At 42.8% G+C, this 25031-nt stretch overlaps 1 protein-coding gene across 1 annotated transcript in view; it reads right to left on the bottom strand.

Annotated features, from left to right (window-relative positions):
* Positions 1-3542: 3542 nt before the first annotated feature.
* Positions 3543-25031, bottom strand: part of ADAMTS2 (ADAM metallopeptidase with thrombospondin type 1 motif 2) — a 172227-nt gene continuing 150738 nt past the window's right edge. Inside the window, exons 11-22 of the mRNA XM_027682751.1 lie at positions 24276-24421; positions 22695-22870; positions 18562-18695; positions 17639-17762; positions 16934-17014; positions 15303-15466; positions 13966-14125; positions 13186-13318; positions 10747-10954; positions 10281-10410; positions 9149-9238; positions 3543-4934 (exon numbers count right to left, since the gene is read on the bottom strand). Of these exons, the coding sequence (XP_027538552.1) occupies positions 4471-4934; positions 9149-9238; positions 10281-10410; positions 10747-10954; positions 13186-13318; positions 13966-14125; positions 15303-15466; positions 16934-17014; positions 17639-17762; positions 18562-18695; positions 22695-22870; positions 24276-24421 (2010 nt within the window). The 3' untranslated portion in view covers positions 3543-4470. The remainder of the gene's footprint in view (positions 4935-9148; positions 9239-10280; positions 10411-10746; positions 10955-13185; positions 13319-13965; positions 14126-15302; positions 15467-16933; positions 17015-17638; positions 17763-18561; positions 18696-22694; positions 22871-24275; positions 24422-25031) is intronic.

Genomic DNA, 25031 nt, shown 5'->3' with positions numbered 1-25031 from the left:
CTGAGGTTTTGGTCCTGTGGCTTCATGATATTTAGCCTTGGATAATGGATGTTGTAACAGCAATGTAGGACTTTGGCAGCGTGTCCCAATCCCACTTCATTAAGATAAAATTGTAGAAATTTAATTGGGTTTGAATCTGAAAGTGCTGGTTCTTTCTCCTCCACCATCTCTGCATAATGTTAATTCAATGAAAAAAAGCACAGGGAAAAGCCAAACACTTTTTTTGCAAAAGAACACAGACATTTGAATTTAATAAATTATAAAATTAAAGATTCTAATTTGTATATACATTTTTAATATACAAGAAATGGCTATTTATTGCAATTTCTGTTAAGGCATATGTAAGTGAATGGAAGTTGCATATAGATATTCAGATGAACATAGCTAATACTGTGCATTGTAGGTGAGTAAATAAGACATTAAATGCATTACTTAATAAAATAAAACATAAAACCCTTTGAGTACTGGTAAAGCACCGTTTCTAGAATTCTCAAAATATCTGAAAGCATTCTATGGAGATGTTGTGAGACTCTAAATATTGAATGGATATATGAATATAAAAAGTGATGCACTCATAATAGATTACAGAAATTTTTAAAGGAATGTTGGTGAAAAAAATGGCAGATGATTGGAGCCAAGGGAACTAGAATTTGTTTGGGATTTTTTTAATGAGAGGCTATCACATGGATTGTAAGTTTAGACAGAAAAATGACAACTAAAAAAGCTTTGTACTTGCATGGTTAGGTCACAGATGCACTGCTTCATGGGAGCACAGTGCTTTAGCTCTCAGATCTCTGAGATGGTCTTTGCAGGAATATATTTATTTATAAGCCTGCTTTTGTTTCTGGTTACATTAAAATACCACTTTCTGCTCATTATGTCTCAAAATGCAGCACCTGGGCAACAGCAAACTGGTTACAGAAGGCGCGTTATAATGATGCTCTTGCCCAATTACAGCATTTTAGAAAAGATGAAACGGTTGTCAAAGTCCAACCAAGCAAAACAAAAAAATAAAAGACCAAATTTTCCACTACATGACATGGGACAAAGATCAGTTGAGAGGAAACCCCCACCTGTTGCCTGAGGCTGCTTTTTGTTTATCAACAGAGTCCTGTGTTGGGTTTTCCAGTAGAAGTGATGAACATGTTCTTAGGAAACAACCATTATGGGGAACTGCTGAAAAAAACCCTTCTGAAGAACTCATGGCAGCTTGAAAAGAAGGCATCTTTTCTGGTCTGAAGAGACTTAACTTCCCCCCCCATAAAGCAAGACTGTGAAGGGAAAGCAGCTGGTGGCTCTGCTCCATGAGGAGATGGACCATCAGCCTCTCACTGTCTTCAGCAATCTAGACTGAAGCTGCTCCTTCAAATATTTCAGTGTTCCCCAAATAACAGCTAGAGAAATATTCGGTAGAATTAAAACGGTGAGAAACAAATCAAATTAAATCTCAAAAAAAATCTCCCTTCCTAAATGCAGATGCCACAAGGCATTGCATCGGGTCTAATGAACACTGGACCTAATGTAGCACCAGACCAGCCCTCTGGGAGGCTGCTCCTGCTCCCTGAGGCAGCAGTTTCCACCCTATCTGGAAAAATGCTTTTTTTGAGCTGTGGGCACTGCCTCCTGTGGTTTTTCTTCACATTGCCTGGTTGACTAAGCCTGTTCCAAAAGCTAAGGCAGAACAGAATCTATTAGATGAGTTATCTCAGGATTCTGGAGGTCAGAGCAATGAGTCTCCCCAGAGAGGAAGACTGGTACCATCCAGGCAGCAAATTTCTACCTCCCCATCCGCGTAAATCCAGCCCCAACCCCTTTCTATCCTTGGGTTTGTAAGGTTTTTCCTAAGTTTCATATGCTTGGATGTGCTTCTAGGCTATGAAAAAGCTGGGGGTTGTGGCTTATTTTTATTGTCCACAGAGCTAAAAGAATATTAACTTGAAGGGGAAAAGATGAGCTTTATCCTAACCACATCTGTGTAAAGGAAATGTGGAAGGCAAGAAATACTATGACTACAGGCTGGGAGCCCAGATACAGCTTGTGTCTCCCATGGCACAGCAGCTGGAATGCTGTTGATTTAGACACGTCTTCCTTGCTTATAAATAGCATGGTGGGGTTTTTTTTTCCCTTCAGTGCTCATTTCTACATTGCTCTGTTTTGCACAGATGTGACCTGACCCTACGCTGTTACCAAAACTTGTCCTGTCTGTAGGCAACCACAAATCCCTTGGCACAAGGCTCCGGCAGCCAGGCCATGGAGCAGGGCTGGGACAGGACTCTAAAGATAAGCACCCTTTGACTGTAGGAAAACACTCAGTGTTCCAGGAGTTAAAGTCTGTGGTGGGACTCCTGCTGCTGTGCTGCCAAACTGCAGGGCCTGAGTTTTACTTTTCAAAACCAGAACAGATTGTTGCTCGCGCTGGCTTCTGCTTCCACATCTGCTGCCACGTCTGCTTGGCCCAGGAGATGTTTCCCAGCGCTCTGGACTTTTACCAGGCCTGTTATGCTTCCCTGTCTTCGTGGTCTTTGGTGTAACTCCCATCCCTGCACTACCTGAGCTGCTCCAATTGTATCACCTTGGTGCTCTGGAAGAAGGGGCGCTCGATGCCACCACACCAGCTGAAAACATTCCTTCTCTGCTCTGGCCAGTATCTCCATTTTTCTTAGACCAGGTGTTGTGCTTCAAAGACTTCTGGCCACAGTTCAGTCCAGAACAGTCCCACATTTTAGGTGCTGCAAAGTCTGAGGTTCCTGCAGGCTCTCACCTCCTTTCCAGCAGGAATGGCTTGTTTGGAAGAGGACACTGGGCAGCTCATTCAAATTGTGGTGGTCGAGGGCACAAGGCAGGGTCGCAGGGAGCCACGTGTGGCTCACCTTGCAAGACCTGTGAAGCTCTTTGCCAGCAGCCAGACCAGAGAAGAACCCTCACATTGCTAGAAACGCAGCACATTCCCAATATTTGTGTGACTGTACATATGGGCTTATTGATGGCACCACTTCAAACCAAGACCAGCTCAGGCTGCAGGATGAGATCTTACTCTCAGACTGGAAAAATCTGAACTGGGAGCCATCAGACCTACCTCCTGCTAAACAGAGGATTTCAGGGAAGCCCTGGGCTCTGCAGGAGGTTTACCAGCAAAGAGGAAACAAGTGGAAGAGTCCCAGCCAGGAAAAAAACTGCTCAGATGTCACCCACAGCAGGAACCAGTCCATGCTCCCTGTCTTGGTGGTGTTAGAGCCAAGCTGAATTCATCTTCTGTTCTCCAACCAGGAATTCAAAATGACCTGTGAAAACCATGATGACCCTGAGGGGAAAGGAAGTACTCAAAGGGTTGTCAGGTTATACATCTTAAAGTTTCTAGCAGACCTGGTGCTGTGAATACACGTGTGTGTGTTTGTGTAAGGGCACAGCAAACAGTTGTTCACTTCTGCACCAATAAAGCTCTCCTAAGGAAAGCAAGATAATACAAAATTATTTCCTTGAAAAAAACCTCAGCCTATGGGGGGGAAAAATAATGTTTTTCTTAACAAAGCACCAAAGAAAAGACAACAAGAATCCAGTCATCTTTAAGTTAAACAGAATGTGGGTAGAAAAAAAAAATCAGACCAATAAAAAAAGCACCAACCAACAACGATCACTGAGGCTGTTGCATTACAGGAATTTAAAGACTACCAAAAATATGGATAATTGTAAACAGAAAGAGTAGGATGTTGTCAGTCCAAGTTGGCCAGATCTACCCTACTAAATTGTCTTGTGTGCATCCAAAAGTTTAGGAGAATCCTTTGAAACTGTTTATGGAAGTATGTAAACTACTGTTTGCTGGTTTTTAATTTACACATAAATATAGGGCTACAGGATTTTCTATATATTATCGAACACAGACCCGGTTCAGAAAGGTACATGAGCAAATGCTGAGCTGTGACCACAGAAGCAGCTCTGCCAAAGTCATCAAACTGAGCCTGGCACATCCTTAGGTACCTTCCTGAACCGGGCTGTGTGAGTACCAGGGTTTATGCAATGCACAGAAGCATCACAGGATTGCTGACCACCTGCTTGTCAGTGTTAAAGGGATTTATTACAGCTTGGGACTGCTCTCCTCCATACTAAGTGTAACTCCCATTACTATTCCCAAGCAGTTTTACACAGGCATAGAAGACTTAAAAGAGCCCATAACCAAGAAACCTGCTAACCTGGCCTAAGTATTACGGTTTGTTTGGATTCAGTGGAACACTGTGGGGATATTGCACTAATACTCTGCCGTACCCTGTACACCTAACCTAGCCATCAAACTGCTCAGATTAGCACTTATCAAACAATCTGTCATTTCCATTTATAGTAGGCTTGAGAATTTGGCATCTCTGCCATAGCACCACTTTGATTTTTCCCCATTTTTAGTCTCTACGACCCGGGCAATACTATGATGTTTGTAACATCTCTATAAGAGAAAAATGTTGTTTGTGCCATATTTCCGTTTTAGTTTATTTTCCTAAGAGTCTCTTTTTTCATTTTCTCAGCAATCAGCTCCTGAATTCTTTGATTCCTTGTCCTTTCATAAGGTATCCTCCTCCGTGTAATGATGTTGTGCTGTGGTACTTCGTTATCCAACCCATCAACTTTATAGGGAACATCCACTGCATTGATTTCTGGGTGCTCCTCAGTTGCATTGGAAGGGGGTGCACGTGTTTTGGAAACCTGAGGAGGGCTGGTGGCAGACTGGGTGGTGGATGCTCCCACGGGAGGGCTGAGGGTTGTCAGGAGCTCCTCCTCAATGACATTATTCTTATTTACATTAGCATCGGTTACATTGCCGTCCTCTGTTATGTTGCTGTACATGTTACAGGACTTGCAACACAGCTTATTGTAACCAGGGATGGAGCAGTAACGAGAGAGAACTTCCATGCGACAAAACATTGACTTGTCTCCTTGACAATGATCTTCTGAAAGAGAAAAAGGGAACAGATAAATAAAGAGCATCTTCACATTAATCAGAAAAAGAAACACAGCTGAAGCTTTGGCAGTGGGCAGAGGGTTTGATATTTAAAGTGGGATGTGAAACTGGCAAATGAGCCTTCTATAAGCAGAAGCAGGATTAATATTAAACCTAAAACTCAGCTCACTTCAAGGGCTGCAAAAGCTGATCTGAACTGTTTGTACCAGCCCCATCCAAGCTCTAGATCATAACACTCGAATTTTTTGGCCTCACATTCTGGAAGTGCTACCCTGAACACAGTGCAGCCATGATGAATTGCCTTCCTGTCTTGGTTGGAACTTCAAAACACACTGATAGTGCCATCCACAGTCAGGTGTAACTTATATTTATCTGCAACTTCTCAGGAAAGTCTTATTTTGATGTGTACCGTGTAATTCTCAGAATTAATCCACCTCCCATTGGAGTGATATTTTCACCAGGTACCTCTACTCTCAAAACAACAGCCTTGCCTCAGCATGTCCCTGGCTCAAGAGAAAAGCAGGGCATTTATCGTGAGGCTTTTCTCCTCCTCCTAGAAGGGAGCTGATATTTTTGGAACAACAAACTCCAGCGCGATGGAGCCGAGCCAGTCCATTGATAATTGGGAGACCCAGCAGTAAACAAGTCCCAATTTTTGTGTCACTGACTGAAAAACTGTAATAAAAAAGAAATAATGACAATCAATAAGCTTTAAGCTGCCAATAGCTGTTGTGACAATTTGCACTATAAAAGAAGTGTTACGGCAGATCCTGATCTTGCTGAAATACGGGTGGCAAATTGTAGGCTGAGGCATTAAAGTTGAACTGGTCAAACAATGCTACTGCCTGAGAAACATAAATAGAAGCCTACTCAGAGATTACTCAAGCCCTTCTGCTCAGAGGAGGTAGAGGACCATATGAATTGGTGGCAGATGGATGGTGAGGTGTTAGCAGGCTCCTTGGAGAGAAAGCTACCTGTCCTCTGTCCTACATACACACTCCTCAGCTCCCGTGCCTCCAGGATGAAGTAACAGAGCCAGACACTGCAGTGGAGGAAAAATCCCAACACGCAGCCCATGATGAGAGAATCCTCAAAGGAGAGGAGAGGGCTGAGGAGAAAGGCAGACTGACCAACACTTGGCATCATCAGTAACAAAACATTTTCTCTGTGACCAGAGTGCTGAGACAGATGAAATCACTTCTGTCTCTCTCCCTGCTCTTACTACATTTCCACCTACTCTTACAGTAAAGGATGAGTAACTCCAATTACTCGCCTTTATTTAGAGTGCACCCGATGGCAGACAGAGTCAGCCTCTTACTGAAGCTCATATTTCACCCTCCTGCTACGAGCACTGACTTGTGTCAGCAGCCTCACAGCACAAGAGAGAAGCAGAGCAGATTCAGATACCAAGGGAACTCAGAAAGCGTAGGTGCTGCCTCTTCACTCATCCTCAGTTAACAAAACAGGGCATTGTAGGTGTTTAATTGGCAAACATATCAGTCTAAAATAAACTAATAACTAGTGCTGCTGCTTTAAAAAGCTGGTGCTGGCTGAGGAAAGTGAAAACACCTCCCTTACATTGTATCTATACCCTGATTGTTGCATTTGCTGCAGAAAAGCAAAATTGTGGTTCCTACTTTCAAATGCACCAGTTCATTTTCATATTTTTCACATGCTAAACTGAAATGCTGCTGGAAATACAGAATGACTCCTTCCTTAAGAACCTAAGAATAGTGCTTTGGTTTTGGAGAAATTTTCAAACCAGCCTTTAAGAGCTGGAAGTGTTCATACCTGCGTGCACAGCTCCATACAAAGGCCTGCATGTGCCTATACAGCTTTATATATGTTTTTACATACCCCATAAGAGTCCCCTTTGAACATTTTGCCTTGTGTTGCATGACCCTTATGCATGTTCCTCCACGTGGCTTGCAGAATAAAAGCCAACAGATACAACATTTAAACGTGGTTTCAACAAGGCAGGGCTGTTCTTGGCTTTGTAAGGATCACTGAAAGCACCTTTAGAAAAATGCCTTTTTTTCCTATTAAAAATATGCAATGTCAAGCTTAAAAGTACACAGAAATAAACCTGCATTATGTAATAAGTTTAGGGACATCTGATAAGTTATATAAATAAACTCTGTAACTTCTGAATGTCAGAATGAAATTTTGATCCTCTATCCAAAGCAAAATATCCAGATTTGCTGAACTTTTATTTATTTTTACTTGCAGTATGCATGACAGACTGGAAGTATATATTCAAAACATCAGTAAGAAAAAAATAAATCAGTTTCACAGTCACTTTGGTACACATTAGTCTCATAAAAAAATATTGAAAAGCAAACTGAATTGGCACATCTTTAATATTATGTTAAATACATACAAAACACTAATAAAATATCCCTGATAAACCAAAGTGCATATAGACATAGTGCACAATGCCCAGATACCTTATTGCACCATTCTCTATAGCCACCCATCTCTTGAAACATCACTAAACATTGTCTATTTAAAGGTAACAGTCATGAATATATTTATACAGTTAAACACCAATTATTTTACATAACAGTATTCAGTGCCAGATACGTGTCTTTGCTTTTTCACCTTGTCATGTAAATTGTTAACATGTTTCAGGAAATTATCATATTAACAGCAAAATTTAAATATGTGATCACATGATAATGACAAGTTTGAAGTGCTACACTGTTGACGACCCAAAGATTCAAAAATGCCACTTTTCCAAAAAATATGATCAAAGCAATAAGGTAGTAATTTGCTCCAAGACTGCAGTTTTACAGTTGATACATTTCTACTATTGGTACTGACTGTCACAAACAGGTTTATGACTTGTGAATTCCAAATCTTCAACACAAACACGGAAGGTGAAGCACGAATGCCAGTTAAATTTCAGTAAGTCAGGCCACAATCCTGTCTTGATGAAGATATGGATATGCACTGTGCAAATTAACCTCCAATTAAATTTACTGCCTTCCAATAGTTATCATTCAAGTAAAAACACTCCATATGAAGATTAACTCAAGGTACCAGTGTACTGTTTATATTTAAAGCTGGATCTGGTAAATTAATGCCATTTACATTTCAACATTAAGGCATTTTTCTAAAATTCTTCTTCTAAGCAAAAAAAAAGCAATAAAAATTGAGGTAATTCTGTAGTAGTTCACACTGTTATGTTTGCCAGTTGACACATCTAAGAGCACACACACACATACACGCACACACACACACACAACCATACCAGTCAAATCAGACATGCACATGGTGAAAAAAGACCAAAGATGTAATGAGTATAAACAGCTCCGTGCTGAGCAGCTGGAGACATCGTAGTCATGAAAACATCATATTGCCTCCGCCACGCTGAGAAAAAACACCACCACGCAACCTTCAACATGGACCACGCCTGTTCTGCTTAGGGCTCGTTTCTAAAGTGAAAAGTACGCAAAACCGGCAAAAATTGTGCGGTGGGAATAAAATGAATGCAGCTTTTCTCGAGGAAAAAACACACCAAACCGCCACCGGGAGTTTGGCGAGAGCCGGCGGCGGCGTAGCAGCACGGGAAGGACCAACAGAAACTCAGCTTCTGCTTCCCAGTGAGCCCCTCCACGGGTCACAAATGTAAATGTGAGGGTCAGGGATAAAAAGTGAGCAGCAAGGGTGAGGAAAGCAACAGCCCCGCAAAGGAAAATGGAATGAAAAAATTCTTCCACTCATCAGACTACCCTGTCAGCGAACTGAAACCAGAGAGTTACGAGATTTCGGGGTTTTAGATAAAGGAGAACTTTAGCACTACAAGGTGTCATTATTGTGATGTGATCACATTCACAATAAGTTCTCAGTTTTGCTATCAAACTGAACATCAGGAACCAGTTAGAGCCTTTTTTCACCATCACCAAGCAACAAGCAAACCGATCCCAGCTCCCTTTCAGAGGACTGCAACATACTGTGGAGATCCAACTTCACACATCCAACACTTCAAGACCTCCACCACCAGTGCTACGCAAGCTCCAGAGAAGAAAGACACCGAGCACCAAGTGCCTGGTGTGAAAAAACAGATTCAGCCCAAGATTTAAACTTGGCAAAGTCAAGGGAACTTTCCGCATAGAGAGAAGAAGAGAGCAAAAGGCAAAGTCCACACTCGATGTGGCATGCATTTAAGGGCAAAGGCAGAGTTATAAATGGGTCTTTTACTTGAAGATATTTTCTGGATGGGGTAGTCTGGATCAGGTCTTGACAGCCATTGTATCATGTAGGTTTTCTTTGAAGGATCAGAAACGTTTCCTTGAATAGAGGGGAAAAAAAAAAGACGTAACACAACATATGTTAGACAGCATTAAATAGTTGCCCTGTCAGAAGGGGATGAGCTGAGAGAGTGAGTGGGCTCCAGTGGTGAAGGAGCCCAGGGAAGGATTATGACCAGGCTGTGTAGTCTTGGGCAAAGGGTGCTGTTTGGGGAGCTTGCTACACCTCGTGCCCAGCACTTGACAGCCAACACCAAAGACAGCCCGAAGGCCAGTTCTCCAGCAGCACTTCTCAGGGCAGTGCTACAAATGTCCTCAGAGACACACAGTCTGGTTTAGTTATACTGCCTTGTTAAAATTGTCATGTTGGAGACCATAATTGACAGCTTGCTTCTAATTAATTAGGAATCAAAAGCTACCCTGAGCGATACATCAGGAATAAAAGAAAAATATGAATTACTTTATAATAGGAATATGTAAAATGATCTCACAGGCATCATTTGCTAACAGCTGAAAAGCTAATAAGGATGAAGGCCTTATTGTCCTGGATTAAGAAGGAAAACAATTAATTATAGGTTTAAAAAATTTAATTAGATAACCCCTGCAGATGACTTGTGTCTGACAGAATGGAAAAGAAGCCTGGAACTGTCAATGGAGATGAGGAAAGCAAAGAGGCATCTTTGTACAAATTGCCCTTGCTTAGCCACAACCCAGCAGGCTCCTGCCAAGCCCTGCAGGTCTCAGGGGTGCAGGGCTGTTCTTGGGCAGTGCTCCTCACCCAGGGCAGCTGTGGGCTGCTGGGAGATCCAGCCATCCCCACTGTACTGGGTCTGCCCAGACTCTCATGCTGTTCTGGAGCAAGTGCTGCTCCCCAGCAGGAGAAGAGATTGACCACAGGCCCGAGAAGCCCATTGGCCACAGAACAGCTCTACATTTGGAAAATCTGCTCAAAACAGGGATTGTGGAGAACTGTCCCCCCAGGCAGACGTAGCAGACCAGCATAAATTTGATGAAGGCGTTGCAAATAAATAAATTAATACTTTCTCAACAAGTACCATACACTATAGAAGACAAGCACTTACTTGGGCACGGAGGTAGTCTGCAAATCCTTACGTTCTCTGGTTTATTCTCCTTGCACAGGCCGATGGCGTTGTCCCTGGTCCGGCACAGCACCGGGCGATCCTGTGTGCCATTGCCACAGCTGACGGAGCACTGGAAGGACATGCAGCAGTTAGACCCCAGTTCCACTCCTTTGGAAACAATGGATTAGAAATTAGCTTCTGAATTTTAAACTACTGCCCTTGATTTGAGCTGACAGGGTGTGTTATTTGAACCACTGCGGTACCCACGGTAACCAAGCGAGAGGAAGAACCACTCACTGCTTTTCGTGGTGCACCAGTGACTGTGAAACACTGCAAGAATGGGCTGAGCAATAAGCAAACAACTGTAAATGTGAGGCATCTATTCACAGAGGCATCCATTCACAGCGCCAGGGATGGCATTGCCTGTCAGAAATTAGTTGCTTGAGACCTCCAGACAGAGACTGACCTGTGACCAGGGTCCTATTCTCCACTGTGCAGGGCACAGCTCCCGGTTGCAGGGCCTCCTGCCCTCGGGGCGGTCGTTGTTGCAGTACTTGGTGTGAACAGAGCGGTTTGTGTTGTCGTGGAGGGGCTGGATGCAGCGAACGGATCGCACCTGATACCCTGTTTTCCCACAGGTTTTGCTGCAAGGCTCCCATTCTCCTGTAACCCATCTGGGTTGGTGAAAAGAGAGGAAGGTGAGTAAAATTCTCTCCTAAATTAAGTGAGCTCAAATCGTCAATCTCTAGCTCCGTAACACGGGTTCAACACGATGTCAACACTAGTTCTGATACAGAAAAAGAAGATGTGAAAAACCATAAGCAGTTATGGTGAGGATTATTTGAACATGCACCTGAAATATCATTAAGATGACACAGATGTTTAATATTACTTGTTCCCATTACTTCTGAGATGAGCGTAATTCTTACTTTGCCACATTTGCTTTGACTTTAAGCTGGCTTTTACAAGACTGCACATAAAAATATGGTAGCTTTTATGTCAAAAGCAGCCACCACGGGTGTTGCTGAGCTTCCCAGGTCTTGGTGCATGAGATGTGCCTTGTCTCATAATGTAGCATTCACCAGCCACCCCCACAGCTGGTTCCCATAGGAGTGAAGCCAGAACATCTGGACTACAAATGCAGTTCCAGCCTGGCCCATATCTGGGCACTCCATGGATCACACCCTTGGTCATGTTGGGCACCATCAGCTGAAGCACTGTCAAACCCAGCTACTACCCAGTGGTGTGTGTGCTGAGCTTGGGCAAATCAGAGTCTTCAGCATCATAAATGTTTGGTTTTGGGGAAGGCAACACTCCACTGAAAACCATAGTGTCCGAGTTCATAACGTGCAAATTAATTTGGCCACTGAAAAATGAAACTTATGGTTTGTAATGTGGTGTGCTTCAAAACATCACTGATCACCCAAACCAGCTCATGAATTACAGCTACAAATTGTAGGGAACTTAGAGAAGAGCAACAGGGACAGACAGGACCAGAGGACATTTGCACAGAGTGCTGAAAGCTTAGTTATAATTAAGAAGGTATACAGCAGTCTATAAATATTTACAGAGTGCAGAGATCTGCCAGATGGAAATATTGTTCCATGTAAACAGTATTCATGGGATAAACTTAAACAAAAAACATACACAGTCTGATGAAATACCCTGAGTTTGAAGGAATTGTCCTAAAGTGCTCATAAAATCCTGGGTTTAGAAATAGTCAGGAAATAGCATGGGGACCAGGCACTGCACTACAGGCTGCAATTAAACAAAAAGTAACTATTTCACCCAACTTTCTCTTTGTAACCCACGGAAATTACCCAGCTGTGGAGAAAAGTGAGTGCTGTGGAGCACAAAGCCATGAATCCTGAGGTGACTTCTGATACAAAGATGAGTTTTTCCCAGTGGTGAAGAAGCAGCATATTAGTGTAGTGGGTGTCACAGCGCTTCATAAAACCCCTTAAATAATTGCCTCTCCTATGTACAAGAGCAAAATGCTCCGATGACTTTCTATGGAAACAGAGGTGACTGAAACTTCAGGGATCCAAGTACAATTTAGGATCCTATTGAGTCTTTGTGGTACCAAAGTCCAATTATATTTGCAGCTGAAAGGAGAATACAGCCCTTTCCAGAGAGCCTGAGATAGAGTTAGGTCATTACTTCAGTTTTCCAGTAAATAAATGTTAAACCCTGACCATGCTGAGTTTATGGGGCACAGTTTCTTGCCTTTTCTCTTTCAAATATTTTTTTTGAAAGGAAGTTAGGAAATATTGTGTGGTATGTTCTATTTATTTGCTGTGATTCCTGGAATCTATAGTTGGTCCCCAGAGATAAAAGCTGGGATCAACATACTCCTTTCTTGTTGCAGTAGCAGCACAAGGAATATATGAGTCCTACATGTGGCAGGAATAACCTTCTGCCAGTCAAAAAAATCACCTGTAAAATGTGCATTAAAATATTTATAACACTTGACTATGTAGAACAAAGATAAAGGTAATAACAGGCATATCATGCTGTATGAGGGCAGCCAGAGAAATTGAACAGGTCAAATATTTTTCATGCATTTAAATGTCAAAAAAAATGAACCTTAGGAAGATTTGGATTTGAGAGTCTGGATGACATCGGTTTCCTTATGTAGCACTCTGTAGCACTTTGTTCTGACACAGTTAATTCACAGTGTGTAAAATCAGCTGAATTTGTGTCTATTTTGTACTACCTCAAGATGGCCTGAACACAAACGTCTGGATCAAGGCAGCACTTCTTTTCTAATCCAACTGATGTCATAAGTAATAGGAACCAGCAGTCCCAGAAACAGTATTGCTATGAGCTGAATACACAGGTGCTGGGTGGGTGTGATGCCTCCTGCCCCCACTCAGGGAGCAGTGCTGTGGGCAGGGATGCTTACATGGGCTGGGAGCACTCCTGGAGGTTGCACACCCTGCGGATGGGTTTGGGCTTCGGGATCACCTCGCAGAAACTCCGATGAACCATCTTGTGGTCCGTCTTCCTCCGGCAGCCGTACTTGGTGAACTGGTAGCCTGGAGAAAGACACTCCTCTTATTCTCAGTCCTGGTAAATCTCACAGAGGACTCACGTTTCAAACAAACTGCACACAGGCTGTCAAAGGTCGCAGTAGGAGCTACCAAAGGAACTCTAATCCGCACCAAATCAACACGTATTCATGCGAATTTAACACCCAGAGTTGCTCACCCCCTTTATTTTTTACCACAGGCTTTAATGAGATGAACAAGAAGATTTAACATTTCAAAAACATTCTGCACATCTGCCCAGCCACAGTCCAGCTCTGCAACCTGACCACGAGCCTGGGGAACAGCATCGGGGTTCGCATCAGGCCCCGAAAGCAGGAGTCTGACATTGCAAGGTCCTCACCACAGGATGTGCTTTTACAAAGGGCTGCCCCATGGCATCTTGAGGTTTGTCACCTTCACAGCTCGGAGACTCTCATCCAAATCTTAGACATTTTTCCAATTTTTCAGTTTCATAAGCATAAACCAGAAATGAGCCAACCCAGAACTGCCCCCAAACCATTTAAGTCAGATTTTAACTCCATTTGCTGTTTACATATCTATTATGTAACTGAAATAAAACCCCTCCTACACTCCTGGACTCCCCAGGGTCTTGTGGCAATGAATCAGTTTTAAGTGGTCTGGGGTTTTGTTTTTACCTCCTCCACAAGGTTTTGAACACTGGGACCATTTCTTCAAAGCCCATTCATACGACACTGAGTCCACTTCCAAAACATTATTGTTATCTACATTCAAGGAATCTTCATGGATCATGTACTTGTAAGTCAAAGATATCTTGGCACCACCGTGAGGAATCACCTAGTAAGCAAACCAGAGGTAAGGAAAAAAGATACAAAAAACTGATACCAGAAGCTCTGTGAGATGACATGAAATAGGGACCATCATGGCTCAAATATAAAAACATCCCCAGAGGGATTTAAACCTTTCAGCTGCACTCAACAGATTTTTTTTTTCCCTGATGAAATAGTATATCCTTATGACACAGAGTTTCTAAACTGCATATTAAGAAAGACTGTTGTTGATTTAGACTTATTTTTCTTGCCAGCATTGGACTGGCTTCACGATACTAAATTTTTTCCATATCCCATCACAAAGGAAGAAAATTTTGTGCTAAAATGATAATGGATAGTTCCACTAAAAGACAAAGCAAATTCAACTGCAGAGATAACCAAAAGTAGCAAAGAAAACTGGTTATATTTCTGATAAAACACAAATATTCTTATGATAAGCCTGGGAGTTCTGCAAAGTTTGTTACTTAATCTTGACAGAAATATAAACTATTTAGAAAGAGTTTTTGTTATCACACTGCACTAAGACAAATGCAAGAAAACAGAACACAATGAGAATAAAGTGAAAAATATTGGTTCTTTGGAAACAATATTTATTCCTCCTTTGGAGTTCAGCTGGTGTAGATCAACACATTACAGCTGTTTTCAGAGGGATTCTGAATCAACTTATCCCTACTCCTTTAAGTCTATCATTTGCTGGTTTGCAATGAAAAAAGAGTATAGTTGGGTGGTTTTGGGAACTGTGGAACTGGCTGTGCCCTGACAAAGGGAGCCTGGAAGCACAAGACTCCTGCATCTGCCTTTGCAGGATACATTTCCAGAACATGGATGGGAGAAGGAGCTGTGAGATCAAGCTGACATGAACCACTTTGACCTTTTTTAACTCATGCTCTCATGTCAGATGTGATAAGTGAGCTGCAGAGTCTCTCCACAGTGGCTGATTGCTAGGCCGTCCACAGGAAATAATCAGGAGAGCTGGTTGCTCAACACTTAAGGCTGAGTTATAACAACTCTTGCACAGAGCAATGAATTAGGAGAAAGGAATTAAAATATATCTTCTATTGTCTTATAATTGAAGCAGATGTCTTCTTGTAACTCACAAGAGGAATCTAAATTATATGATAGCCCATTATGGCTCTGTAACCCTGACACTGTGTTCTGTGGGAGATGGTTTTCGTTTGACTTACCAGAATAACTATCCCATTACGCAGCGGTCCCATGGTCTGCACCGTTTCTCTATCGTCGTCATTCCGATATTCCCACTCCACACCCATGTCAATAAATACTTTAGAGTCTGGCACATAGTTGTCTTCACTAAGAATGAATTTCCCCGTCTCACGGTTTTTAATAGCTAGGAACGACACAAGAGAAGTGAATACGAGAGGTTTGCTTCTCATCTCCGGTTTTGTTCTGCTCCTGTCCCAGTGGAAGAAGGAGAAAAGGCCAGTCTGAATTTTCCTCTGTTCTCTCACAGGTTTGGAACGACTTTTTCAGGTGTCTCATTGAACTGCCAATGCTTTTCTGCTCAGCTCCAGAAACATCAATTGTCCTTTTTTTTCCCTTTTTCATTGCCTGCCTTGCCAGAGAAATGAGGCCAGCGCGGCTGCACCACGGGGGTCCAGCTGCCTGCTCCCAGCTAACAACTTCTAAATCCACTGGCCAAATCCGAGCCAATTTGAGAGCTGGTGGGGGTCCCAGGGCTATTCAGCTCTTTCACATGTTGTAAGGCAGCTCAGGGGGCTGTTACTGCTCCATCAGAGAAAGGCTACTGGGCTAACCCCCAGCAGGTCCCCACAGCAAGAGAGAGACACTTAGAAACAGTATTAATTCTCCTGCTCAGATCCAGTCCTGACACAGACACAGCCCTGTTAAGCTCCTGCTGCTTTGCAGGCGCCTGGCACTGCACACAGCGCCTGGTTCCTCTGCTCCAGATCCCATCAGTGCTCCATCCTTCACCTGGAGAGACTTCAGCCACCTTTGTATTAGGACAGGTTTTCAGCTGAGATGGAAAATTTGCCCTTCTCGTTAGCAGAAGCAGGGACTGTTTGTTATTTAACACCAGATTTTAACTCCATTTTCTCTCAAGCAGCCATCTGAGCATCCTGCTCCCTCAGCCCTGGCCTCAGCAGCGAGCGAGCTGTTCATGTCCCTGCATAGCACTTACCCCACACCGACAGAACTTTGTCTGAACTTGCAGCAAGGGAAGCATTCACTGGTGAGAAGTTGGGATGACTCACGATACAATTAGCAGACCATTCGCTGTGAATCTACTTCCAATTAGTGGCAGCCTACTAGACACTGCTTCCCATTGATTACAGGGCAGGGGAGGAGCAGATTTCAATTACCTCCTAAGCTGCTGCATTGATTTGGCAACCTCATGTCAATACTGTTAGCAATGGGGCAGAATCTGGAATGGATATGGATATAGCTGGGACAGACTGAAGATGGGTAGCACATTGTGAGAGATGCACACAAAGACCATGGAATCATAGAATGGTTTGGTTTGAAAGGGACCTTAAAGATCATCTAGCTCCAACTCCATAGGATAATGCATTGCACCCCATGAAATAATTTAATGGCTCTTCTAGCAGCTTTCACACATGCACATCCCAACACAGAGATCTGGGACACCAGGGAATACAGCACAGGGAAATCAAGTTGCCAAACAAGTTTCCTAATTTAACATACTTAAAGAAGGTCCGTGGTGTGGGAGGATAATGGGTAAACAAATGAAAAAACACATTGTAAGGTTCCAAAGACAAAAATAAACAGTAGAAAAAAATTATTCTGACTGAAAATTTTCCTACTTGTTACTTACCAAGATTATGAGTGGTGGCATCTGTTTCCTGTATAAGTAAATGTCTTGCACCAGCAGGAATTTCAAACATCTTAATGTGTCCTATATTGCAGTATTTGAAAATATAGTAATGGGTTAGTATGCCACAAACAGGAAGGGTCTGTCTTAGGTTTTTAAATAAATCTTATTTTCTGAAAGCAGGGTGTATTACAACAAGCTAATCCAGCATCATTCCCACCCCTATTTCTGCGCCAGATAATGGAACATAACAGGGACAAAGGGCTTTGGGGCAGAAGAAAGATGCCTTTAAATGCCATCAACAGACTTTGCTTCAGACTAAGATGTGCTTTGAGTGCCTTATGCACCCCCAGATACCAGGGAATCTGCTGTCTGATAGTGAGTGATGATGACATATTATTGCAGCACTCCAGTGACTTGGACTGAGCAGGTGGGTGACATCAGCAGCTCGAGTAAGTCCACAGCTCTCCAACAAGGAGCAGGGAAGCCCTTGTTTGTGCATGCACAGGCTCCCACAGCTTTAACTGATCACTGGACAGAAGCCTTATTTTCAAATTCTAGACACATCTGGAAGTAAGACCATATTGTTTATTGGAATTGATGGTGCTGCAAACAATTCGTAATTTTCCTGGTACTTTCCATGAAACAGAAGAGATTAAGCAAAAATACCCTGAATTCCCCAGGACAAACCACACTGAATGCACTGACCTTGTTTCTTTGGTACTCTTGAAAATGTTCTTTTCACCACTTTGCAGTGGGTATTATCTCCTCCACAAACACCACACTTATCTTCCTGCTTCGTGGAACCTATGACCCTGTCACACCCAACTTTCTGTGCACAAAAGAGAAAAAAAGTCATTCTTATTTATCCACTCTTCAAATGAGCCTTCACTTCAAATATCAAACCCCAGACTTCTGCATCAGTAAAGCAGTACACTTTGTAGTATTTTCCTGCAAGATCAACACCTAACCAGATTTTAATATTTCCAGTTCCTATAAGAGCTGTCAATTGGGTGATTATATTTTCACATTATGCTTCACAGTGGTCCTCTTACTGAAGGAACAGTTGAGGAAAAGCTCTTAAGCCTCAGCTTATCTTCAGGCAGCTGCTTAAATTCCAGGAGGATCAATGCATCTATACGAGGATAAGAACCTCCCCCAGTGCTTTGATAGTCAGAGACTCTAATTCCATTGAAAGATGACCTGCAGCAGATCCTGACTTAGAGGAACTGTCATTGATTTTTTAAAAATAGCATGATCAAATACAGAGAGAATGCACATCAGCCACGTCCTAACACTACTTTCCTTGAAAGCTGCTGCATGTTCCTATTTCACTGTACATTCCACCCCCACTAAACCTCAGCAGGAAAAGCTTCCCTTGAAAGCTAATTGTAATAGTTCATCTCAAAATACTGCGTGAAATATTACTTGTGTAGGTAGGTGCTTTTGGAACTGAGTCACAGGCATGGCAACTGTGAATATCACACATAATATTGTGACAATAATCCTAATGAAATCTCCTTATTGCCTGAAGCGTTATTATACTTGGCCATTCTTGGAGAGAAGCACTCAAGGCCCGTTTTAATTGTTGTCACAATACTGAGCTCTGAAAGGAGCCATCAAACACTCACCAAGCAGTCTCCCCTCACACAGATGCTGTAAGCATCCTTGTAGGAGCAGCGGGTCCCATCGTGTACCATCCTTTTCATGTACACCACGTCCCCTGTCTCCTTTGATTCGCAATACAGGTGGCACCTCTCCTTAGCTGAAAAATAAAATGACCCAAATTGTGAGTGTTCATCTCCCACAGTTTAATAGCTGACATTATGAACAGCACTTTCAGTAGTGTTGGCTCTCTCTTCCTCCTTGCACACGCAGTGTGGTACCCCATGAATCATCGATGCTTGTCCCCTTTCAAAGGCTCTGTGATCATTTGGAAACTGCTGAATCCTAAAGCACCTGTGTGTTACCATTAGGAGACAGACTTAAAAACAGCAGATCATTGACTTCCATGGAGGGATCTATTTAATCCTTCAAAGATGATCCAGTCTGGCCGAGGATTCCTCAGTCTGCCGCACGACTACCTGTGAGAGATGCAAGTTTCTCCTGCACTGCACCTAAATCTGAAAAAAAAGCCAAACCAACTTTGCCATTAAAAGCAGTTGTTTGACACTGAGTGAACCTGGCATCCAAAATTTCTTCAGAGACAGCTGGGCCATAGCATTTCCTCCTAGTCATGAAGTTAATTTTTCCTCATGGTTGTACTTGTATTTATGATAATTTAAACCATTAAACAAGATGAGATGTCAAAAAAGAATCAGAAAAAAAACTAATCTTTTACTGCTAACACATGCACAAACAGCCAGACAAGTGGTGTTTTCTCTAATCTGTTCCAAAGAGCTGAGAACAAAAAACAAAGCTGAAAATGGCTAGTCAGTGGCTAAATAAAGTTTTATTCCGCTAGTGTATTTCATTTTATCCATTTCTCTTGCTGTCCCCAGCCCAATAATAGGATTCTGTGCTTTCTTTGGCACTGAAGAGCAGATGGTCTTTCTGTTAGATGAAACAAATAGAGATTCTGCTATTTTAACATGATTAAAAGTTGGGACATTTTTCCCACCATTTAAAACAATAATGACCCTTCCATTATAGCAGTTCAATTGATATAAATCTTCACAGGCCCTTTGCGTTCTTCCCCCATACAGTTCCATGGCCTCTGCCCTCTTTTTATAAAGTCCTTGTTATTGCTGTTGATGTCCTCAAGGCCACTGGGTATTGGTACATCAGAGACCTTTGTTACTGCTCCCAAATAATGCAGAGATGTCACGCTAAGAGTGTAGGGTCTAGTCTATTGAAACAGGTACTTTACATTTTTTGTGCAAAGCCTTAATAGGAAACTATTAAGATCATAATGATGGCAGACCTAATGTGTTTGCATATATTAGAAATATTAAATTATGCACAAGACATAGATGTGTTCACACCACCCCCCTGGGTATGTTCCCACCCCCACCCCATACATACCACGCATTCACTGCACGCGATTCAGTGAAAATATCAACAGGTCTGACTGGGTGCCAACAGCTCTGTACAAGGGCTCTATTTTAGAGATGGTTCTGTTCCCACTGCTCCATGGGAACAATAAATGTGCAAGTGCTGTTAAATTGGACCCTGTTAATTGCAAAGAATTGTTTTCTTCCTATTCACTGGCGTTGGGCATGGTAGAGGTGCAGGAGCACGGATGTGATGTGTGCCTGTCCATTCCCTGCTCCCCATGAGCTTCCTGCTCATTTAATTGAGGCTGGGAGCTAATAGCCAATGTCACACTCTGCTGCCCTGGCAGATGCACGACACAGGGGTCTGTGAGCACAGCAGGGGTGAGGAGATGGGGTGCTCAGAGGGCTTGGAGCAGGAGACAGGCCATGGCACAACGGGGCATTGGGATGCTCAAGCACACACTGGGGTGCATCCCGGCTCGGCAGCTTTTCTCTGCCCGCAGCATGAGGTGCTCCTCTCTGTTCCTGTCCCATACACAATGTGGCAGACACGTCCAGCTGAGCTGTGTGTGAAATGTATGGATTTATGTCACTTCTGAGCCACGACTGCACAAAGTATGTCACTGATATGCCTTATCTTTACAAAAGGGAGTTTTAAATAGATTGGAGTTCAAGCGTAAGCCACCCTCTGGCCTTGCTTTCACACAAAAGCTGTTCCCTTTAATAACCCTGTACAGGTAAATGTAACTCTCAAGGTGTCTGCAGTCATACCACAGATGTATGGGAAACCAGCGGTGCCCATGGATCAGTGCTCAGACATCAATGAGCTGATTTCTGACCCAGAAGCCATTGAATCTAATAGAAAAAAAATCTGATTAGCTTCAGTGGTCTTTGCAGCAGACTGCTCCAAAGCCCAAAGCAGAAGCAAAGGTCCTGCAGGCCACAGCGTTCATCCCCTCACCCTGTGCCAGCAAAGCTATTCCATGAAATTAAGCTGTGAGGCTGTGTCTGTGCCTTTGAAAATCCCAAACTGACCAAAATGGCATGAAAAGAATGAGGGAGCCCTGAGAACTGTTTGGGAAGAAAGTCAGGCAAAATAATTGCAAGGAATTCGCTATTAATTTCTGGCAAAGTATCCTCTCACTGGAATGCAAAATGATTCACCCAAAGTGACCCTTCCCCTCCCAGCAATGAGTGCTGGGCTGAGGGCAGGGTGGGTGCCCAGTACCTGCCCCTTGCCAGGCTGACCCTGCCCTCATGGCTTGTCATTCAAGTGAAGCCATACAGTTTAAAAACATGTTCAACGAGTTGAGACTCATTGCCCTGCGCCTTTTTGTTCGGTAAAACATCTTCTCAGTGTATTTTCTGGCAGTAGCAGACGTGGCAGTAGCACAGCAACATCCCTCATGGCCCAAATCAACCAGCTGCACTTCCACTGACAGTTAAGCCGAGGCATTAACAGGAACATTTTTGTCCTAAGAGGTGATCTCTGCCGAGGTGCCAGAACACCAGCCTGACCATGCTGGTTGAGACCCAGCACCCATCCAACCCAGCACCTGCCTCCAACAGAGCAGGAAGATGTAAGAACAAACTGGATACTCTTCTCAGAATATTCTCCAAGTTCCTTTTAAACTGCAGGTTGGGGACTTCCGAAGTCATGGCAGGAACTTGGTGTTTAATAGCTCTTAATGGATTGTAGAACTGTCAAGAATTTTTCTAAATCATTTTTAAAACTTTCTGGCATCTGCAAGTTCCTGTGACAGTGAATTCCAGGGTAATTAGATACTGTGTGGAAAAGCACTTCCTCTTATTTGTTTTAAATCTGCCACCTGATAATTTTATTTGATGTTCCCAGGCTTGGGAACATTATAATCATTCTGTGTTCAGTCTCTTAGTGCCACTCACAAATCTGTAACTCTATCTTTTTAATCTAAATCCTTGCTTTTTCAGGGTGGGAGGTCCTGGTTTATCCAAACTCTCCTCATCCAGAAATCATTGTTTATGTTTGATTTATTATGGCCTTTCTGAGTTCAACTGTAGGTTTTTTAGCAACGTGGGCAGCAGTGAGATGGGCACAACCTGAGCTGCTCCAGCCAAATATTTAAAATGCAGACACACCGTGCAGGTACTCAGAGGCAGATCAGTGTTCTCCATCCCTCTCTTGACAGTCACTGAACTGATGTTTTCCTAAAGCTATTCCCAACTCCCAACCTTTCTGTTCAGAGCCCACCTTCTCTATAGACCCATACAGACACACACACCAATTTTTACCCCCATATCCAATACTAGAATTCATTAATACCAAACTTCTTTTGCCACCTTCAGTCACTTTGTGTCACAAGGTCCTTCTGCAGCTCTCACAGTGCCCTGCCCTAGTTTAATTAGCCTCAGTAATTTTGTAACCTGAGTAGATTTTGTCGCCTGGTTTGTTCCCTTTCCCTGCTCACTGCCATGTCCAGCAGCACCCATGCTGCCAGCACCCATCTTTGTGGAACACATCCTCCCATGCAAAACCATTCCCTTTTGTCCCATGATGACTCAATTTAAGAGCTCTCATTGGAGAACAGAGTCCAAAGTTTTCTGAAAATCCAAGTACATGGTATGAATTGTATCACTCATACATACACTGATACTCACTGTTCCCTCCAAACAACTCATAACAGATTTGAGAGGCATCATTTCCCTAGAAGAAGTTTTACCTCTCCCTGTATAGTTTTAATTCATATTTTCAGCTGATTTTAGTTTTCATAGGAAAAGGGGTTACTCACCATCAACATGTTCATAGGGGAGCCAGTGGTGTTTCGTGTTCTGGTACTCAAAGTAGGGATCCCACTGCCTGCATTGCTCCTCCCTGAAATCCTCAAAGTCCTTGGGACAGTCCTGTGTGTTGCACAGCTGGAACTCGTAGCTCGGCCCCACACACGTGCGGCCTCCGTTGGCAGGACTGTGGTGGGGAGAGAAACCCACTGTTAGTTTTGCCATTAATGCATGAATCGAGTGTCTATCAAATCTTCTGAGGAGCAGTTTAATTCCCAGTCGTGTCAGTAGGCACTTGGAGAAGCCAGTGCTCTATTTCTGATATGGAAAAAATATATTTCCTTTCCAAACCCATTTAGCTCTTAAAAAACAATTTCTGCAAGCAGAGGCTCAAACCACTTGATAACGGCAAGAAAAGCCATTTTCTTGGTGTAGCCAGGAAAGGGAAGCACAAGCAGATGAAGCAAGTCATCCACATTCACCCCTAAGCCAGCAGCACACCCAGCACAGCCCAGCTGGGTGCTGTGTCCCCAGGCAGATGTGCCCCGGGTCACTCAGATCCAGCAGAGCTCAGAGCCTGCAGCTGGGTTTGCACCCTCTTCCAGAAAACACAGAAAACACTTTCAATAGTGCATTGGGCTTTTCCTACATGAAAATAGATTTTACAACTAAATCTGTGCCCGCAGTTATAAAGGTCACTTTCGTGTTGCCAATGTAATAAAGGCTGAAATGAGAACTGCCAAATTTTTTCTTAACAGAACAATTTCCATTGGAAAATGCTGCATCAATAAACTTGATTTGTTTTAAAAAGTCAATGATAAGATGATTTTTAACACTAGACAAGTTCAATTGCTTTATCAACACAAACTGAGAAATTCAATGTTAAAATATTCTGTCTGGTAAAATAATTTAATTCTGACAATTGTTTCAGTTCTTGCTGTTAGGAGCTTGCCATTTTATGATACCACACTAAGATAGCAATAATTATACATATCATATTATTTGTATATACCAATCTTTATTCAATATACTTTACATGCAGTATTACTGAAATTGAATCATTCTACATTATCTAGATGACCCATATGTAAGTTATTGAAGCAAAACCGTTCAAAATTCCTAAAATTAACTTTGGAGAAGGTTCTGATCTCCGGAACTTTGTTCCAACTTGGAACGAAACCCGTTTGAAAATATTTTAAGACCTTCTTGTTGAAATATCCTAAAAAGTGGATTAAAGAAAACTTTTTTAAAAGGTTTTAAAAAAAAATCCAGCAAATCCTTGCCATCATTTCATGCTCACATATTGAAACAAGACATATATAGGGCCCTAAACTTTTACTTGTGTTTTACACAGTAGTGTATTAGCGCTTTCAAGATCCCTGTAACTGCAGAACTGTGTAAAGGACGGATAAACTGAGAAATAAAGATGATTCATGGCTTGCTAAGGGCCAAAAGTAGAACTTCTGATGATATACTATAGGTCAGATTTAACAAGCACCACTCAACACCCTTTACTGCACTGCTAATGTAGCAAGGATTGTCACCACTCAGTCACTGCACATCAGGAAGGCACGGGGGGGGTGTGCACTTACTGCGGGTTGTCACACTGCCGTGTCCTGTACTTCACCCCGGTGCCACAGGTGCGAGAACAAGAGCCAAACTTACTCCATGCCCCCCAGTGTCCATCCTGCTTCAGGATGTCTGGTGTGAGCCAGATGCAGTGACCTTTAAAGCAGTGCTGAAAGAGAAAATCAGACGTCAAAACGATTAGACGATTAAATTATAAGAGGAGCTGTGGTACCACTGATTTAATTTTAGGCAAAACTCTGGATTTTTTTTCATCTTTCCAGCACAAAGACTCACTATTGGATCATGCCCATGATCCCAAACTCATTCAGGTTTTATAAACTTCCATGTCCAGTATGCACATATGTGTGTGCAGGATTCAAGCCTTAGCAATTGCATTAAACTGCTCTTAGTGTTACATTCCCTCATCACCTGCCTGCAGTGGGAATTTCAACAGAACTAATGCAGATTCATTGAAGGGAAATGGCAGAATCCCAAATCTGTAACATTCTGCCTCTGCCATTGTATGCAGCCTCTCCAGGCAGCACCGGCAAGAGCTCTGGCCATGGCACCATCCTGCCCTGCCACTCCCAACTCCATGTACATATTCCTACAATAAATGTCATCAGTGAAGTGGCACGAAATTAAAGCCAGCTCACATTTTAGACATTAGTGCTATTAAATAAAAAACTGTTGTGATCTCCCTGGGGATCTCATAGTAAACCTGGGCAAAATATTGGAAGCATTCCTTAGGGAGCAGCCCTGGACAGCCCCAGTGCCGC

The sequence above is a fragment of the Neopelma chrysocephalum genome, unplaced genomic scaffold (assembly GCF_003984885.1).
Source record: "Neopelma chrysocephalum unplaced genomic scaffold, ASM398488v2 Primary Assembly neopelma1_63, whole genome shotgun sequence".
NCBI lineage: Eukaryota > Metazoa > Chordata > Aves > Passeriformes > Pipridae > Neopelma > Neopelma chrysocephalum.
This window is presented reverse-complemented; position numbering and strand designations above follow the sequence as displayed.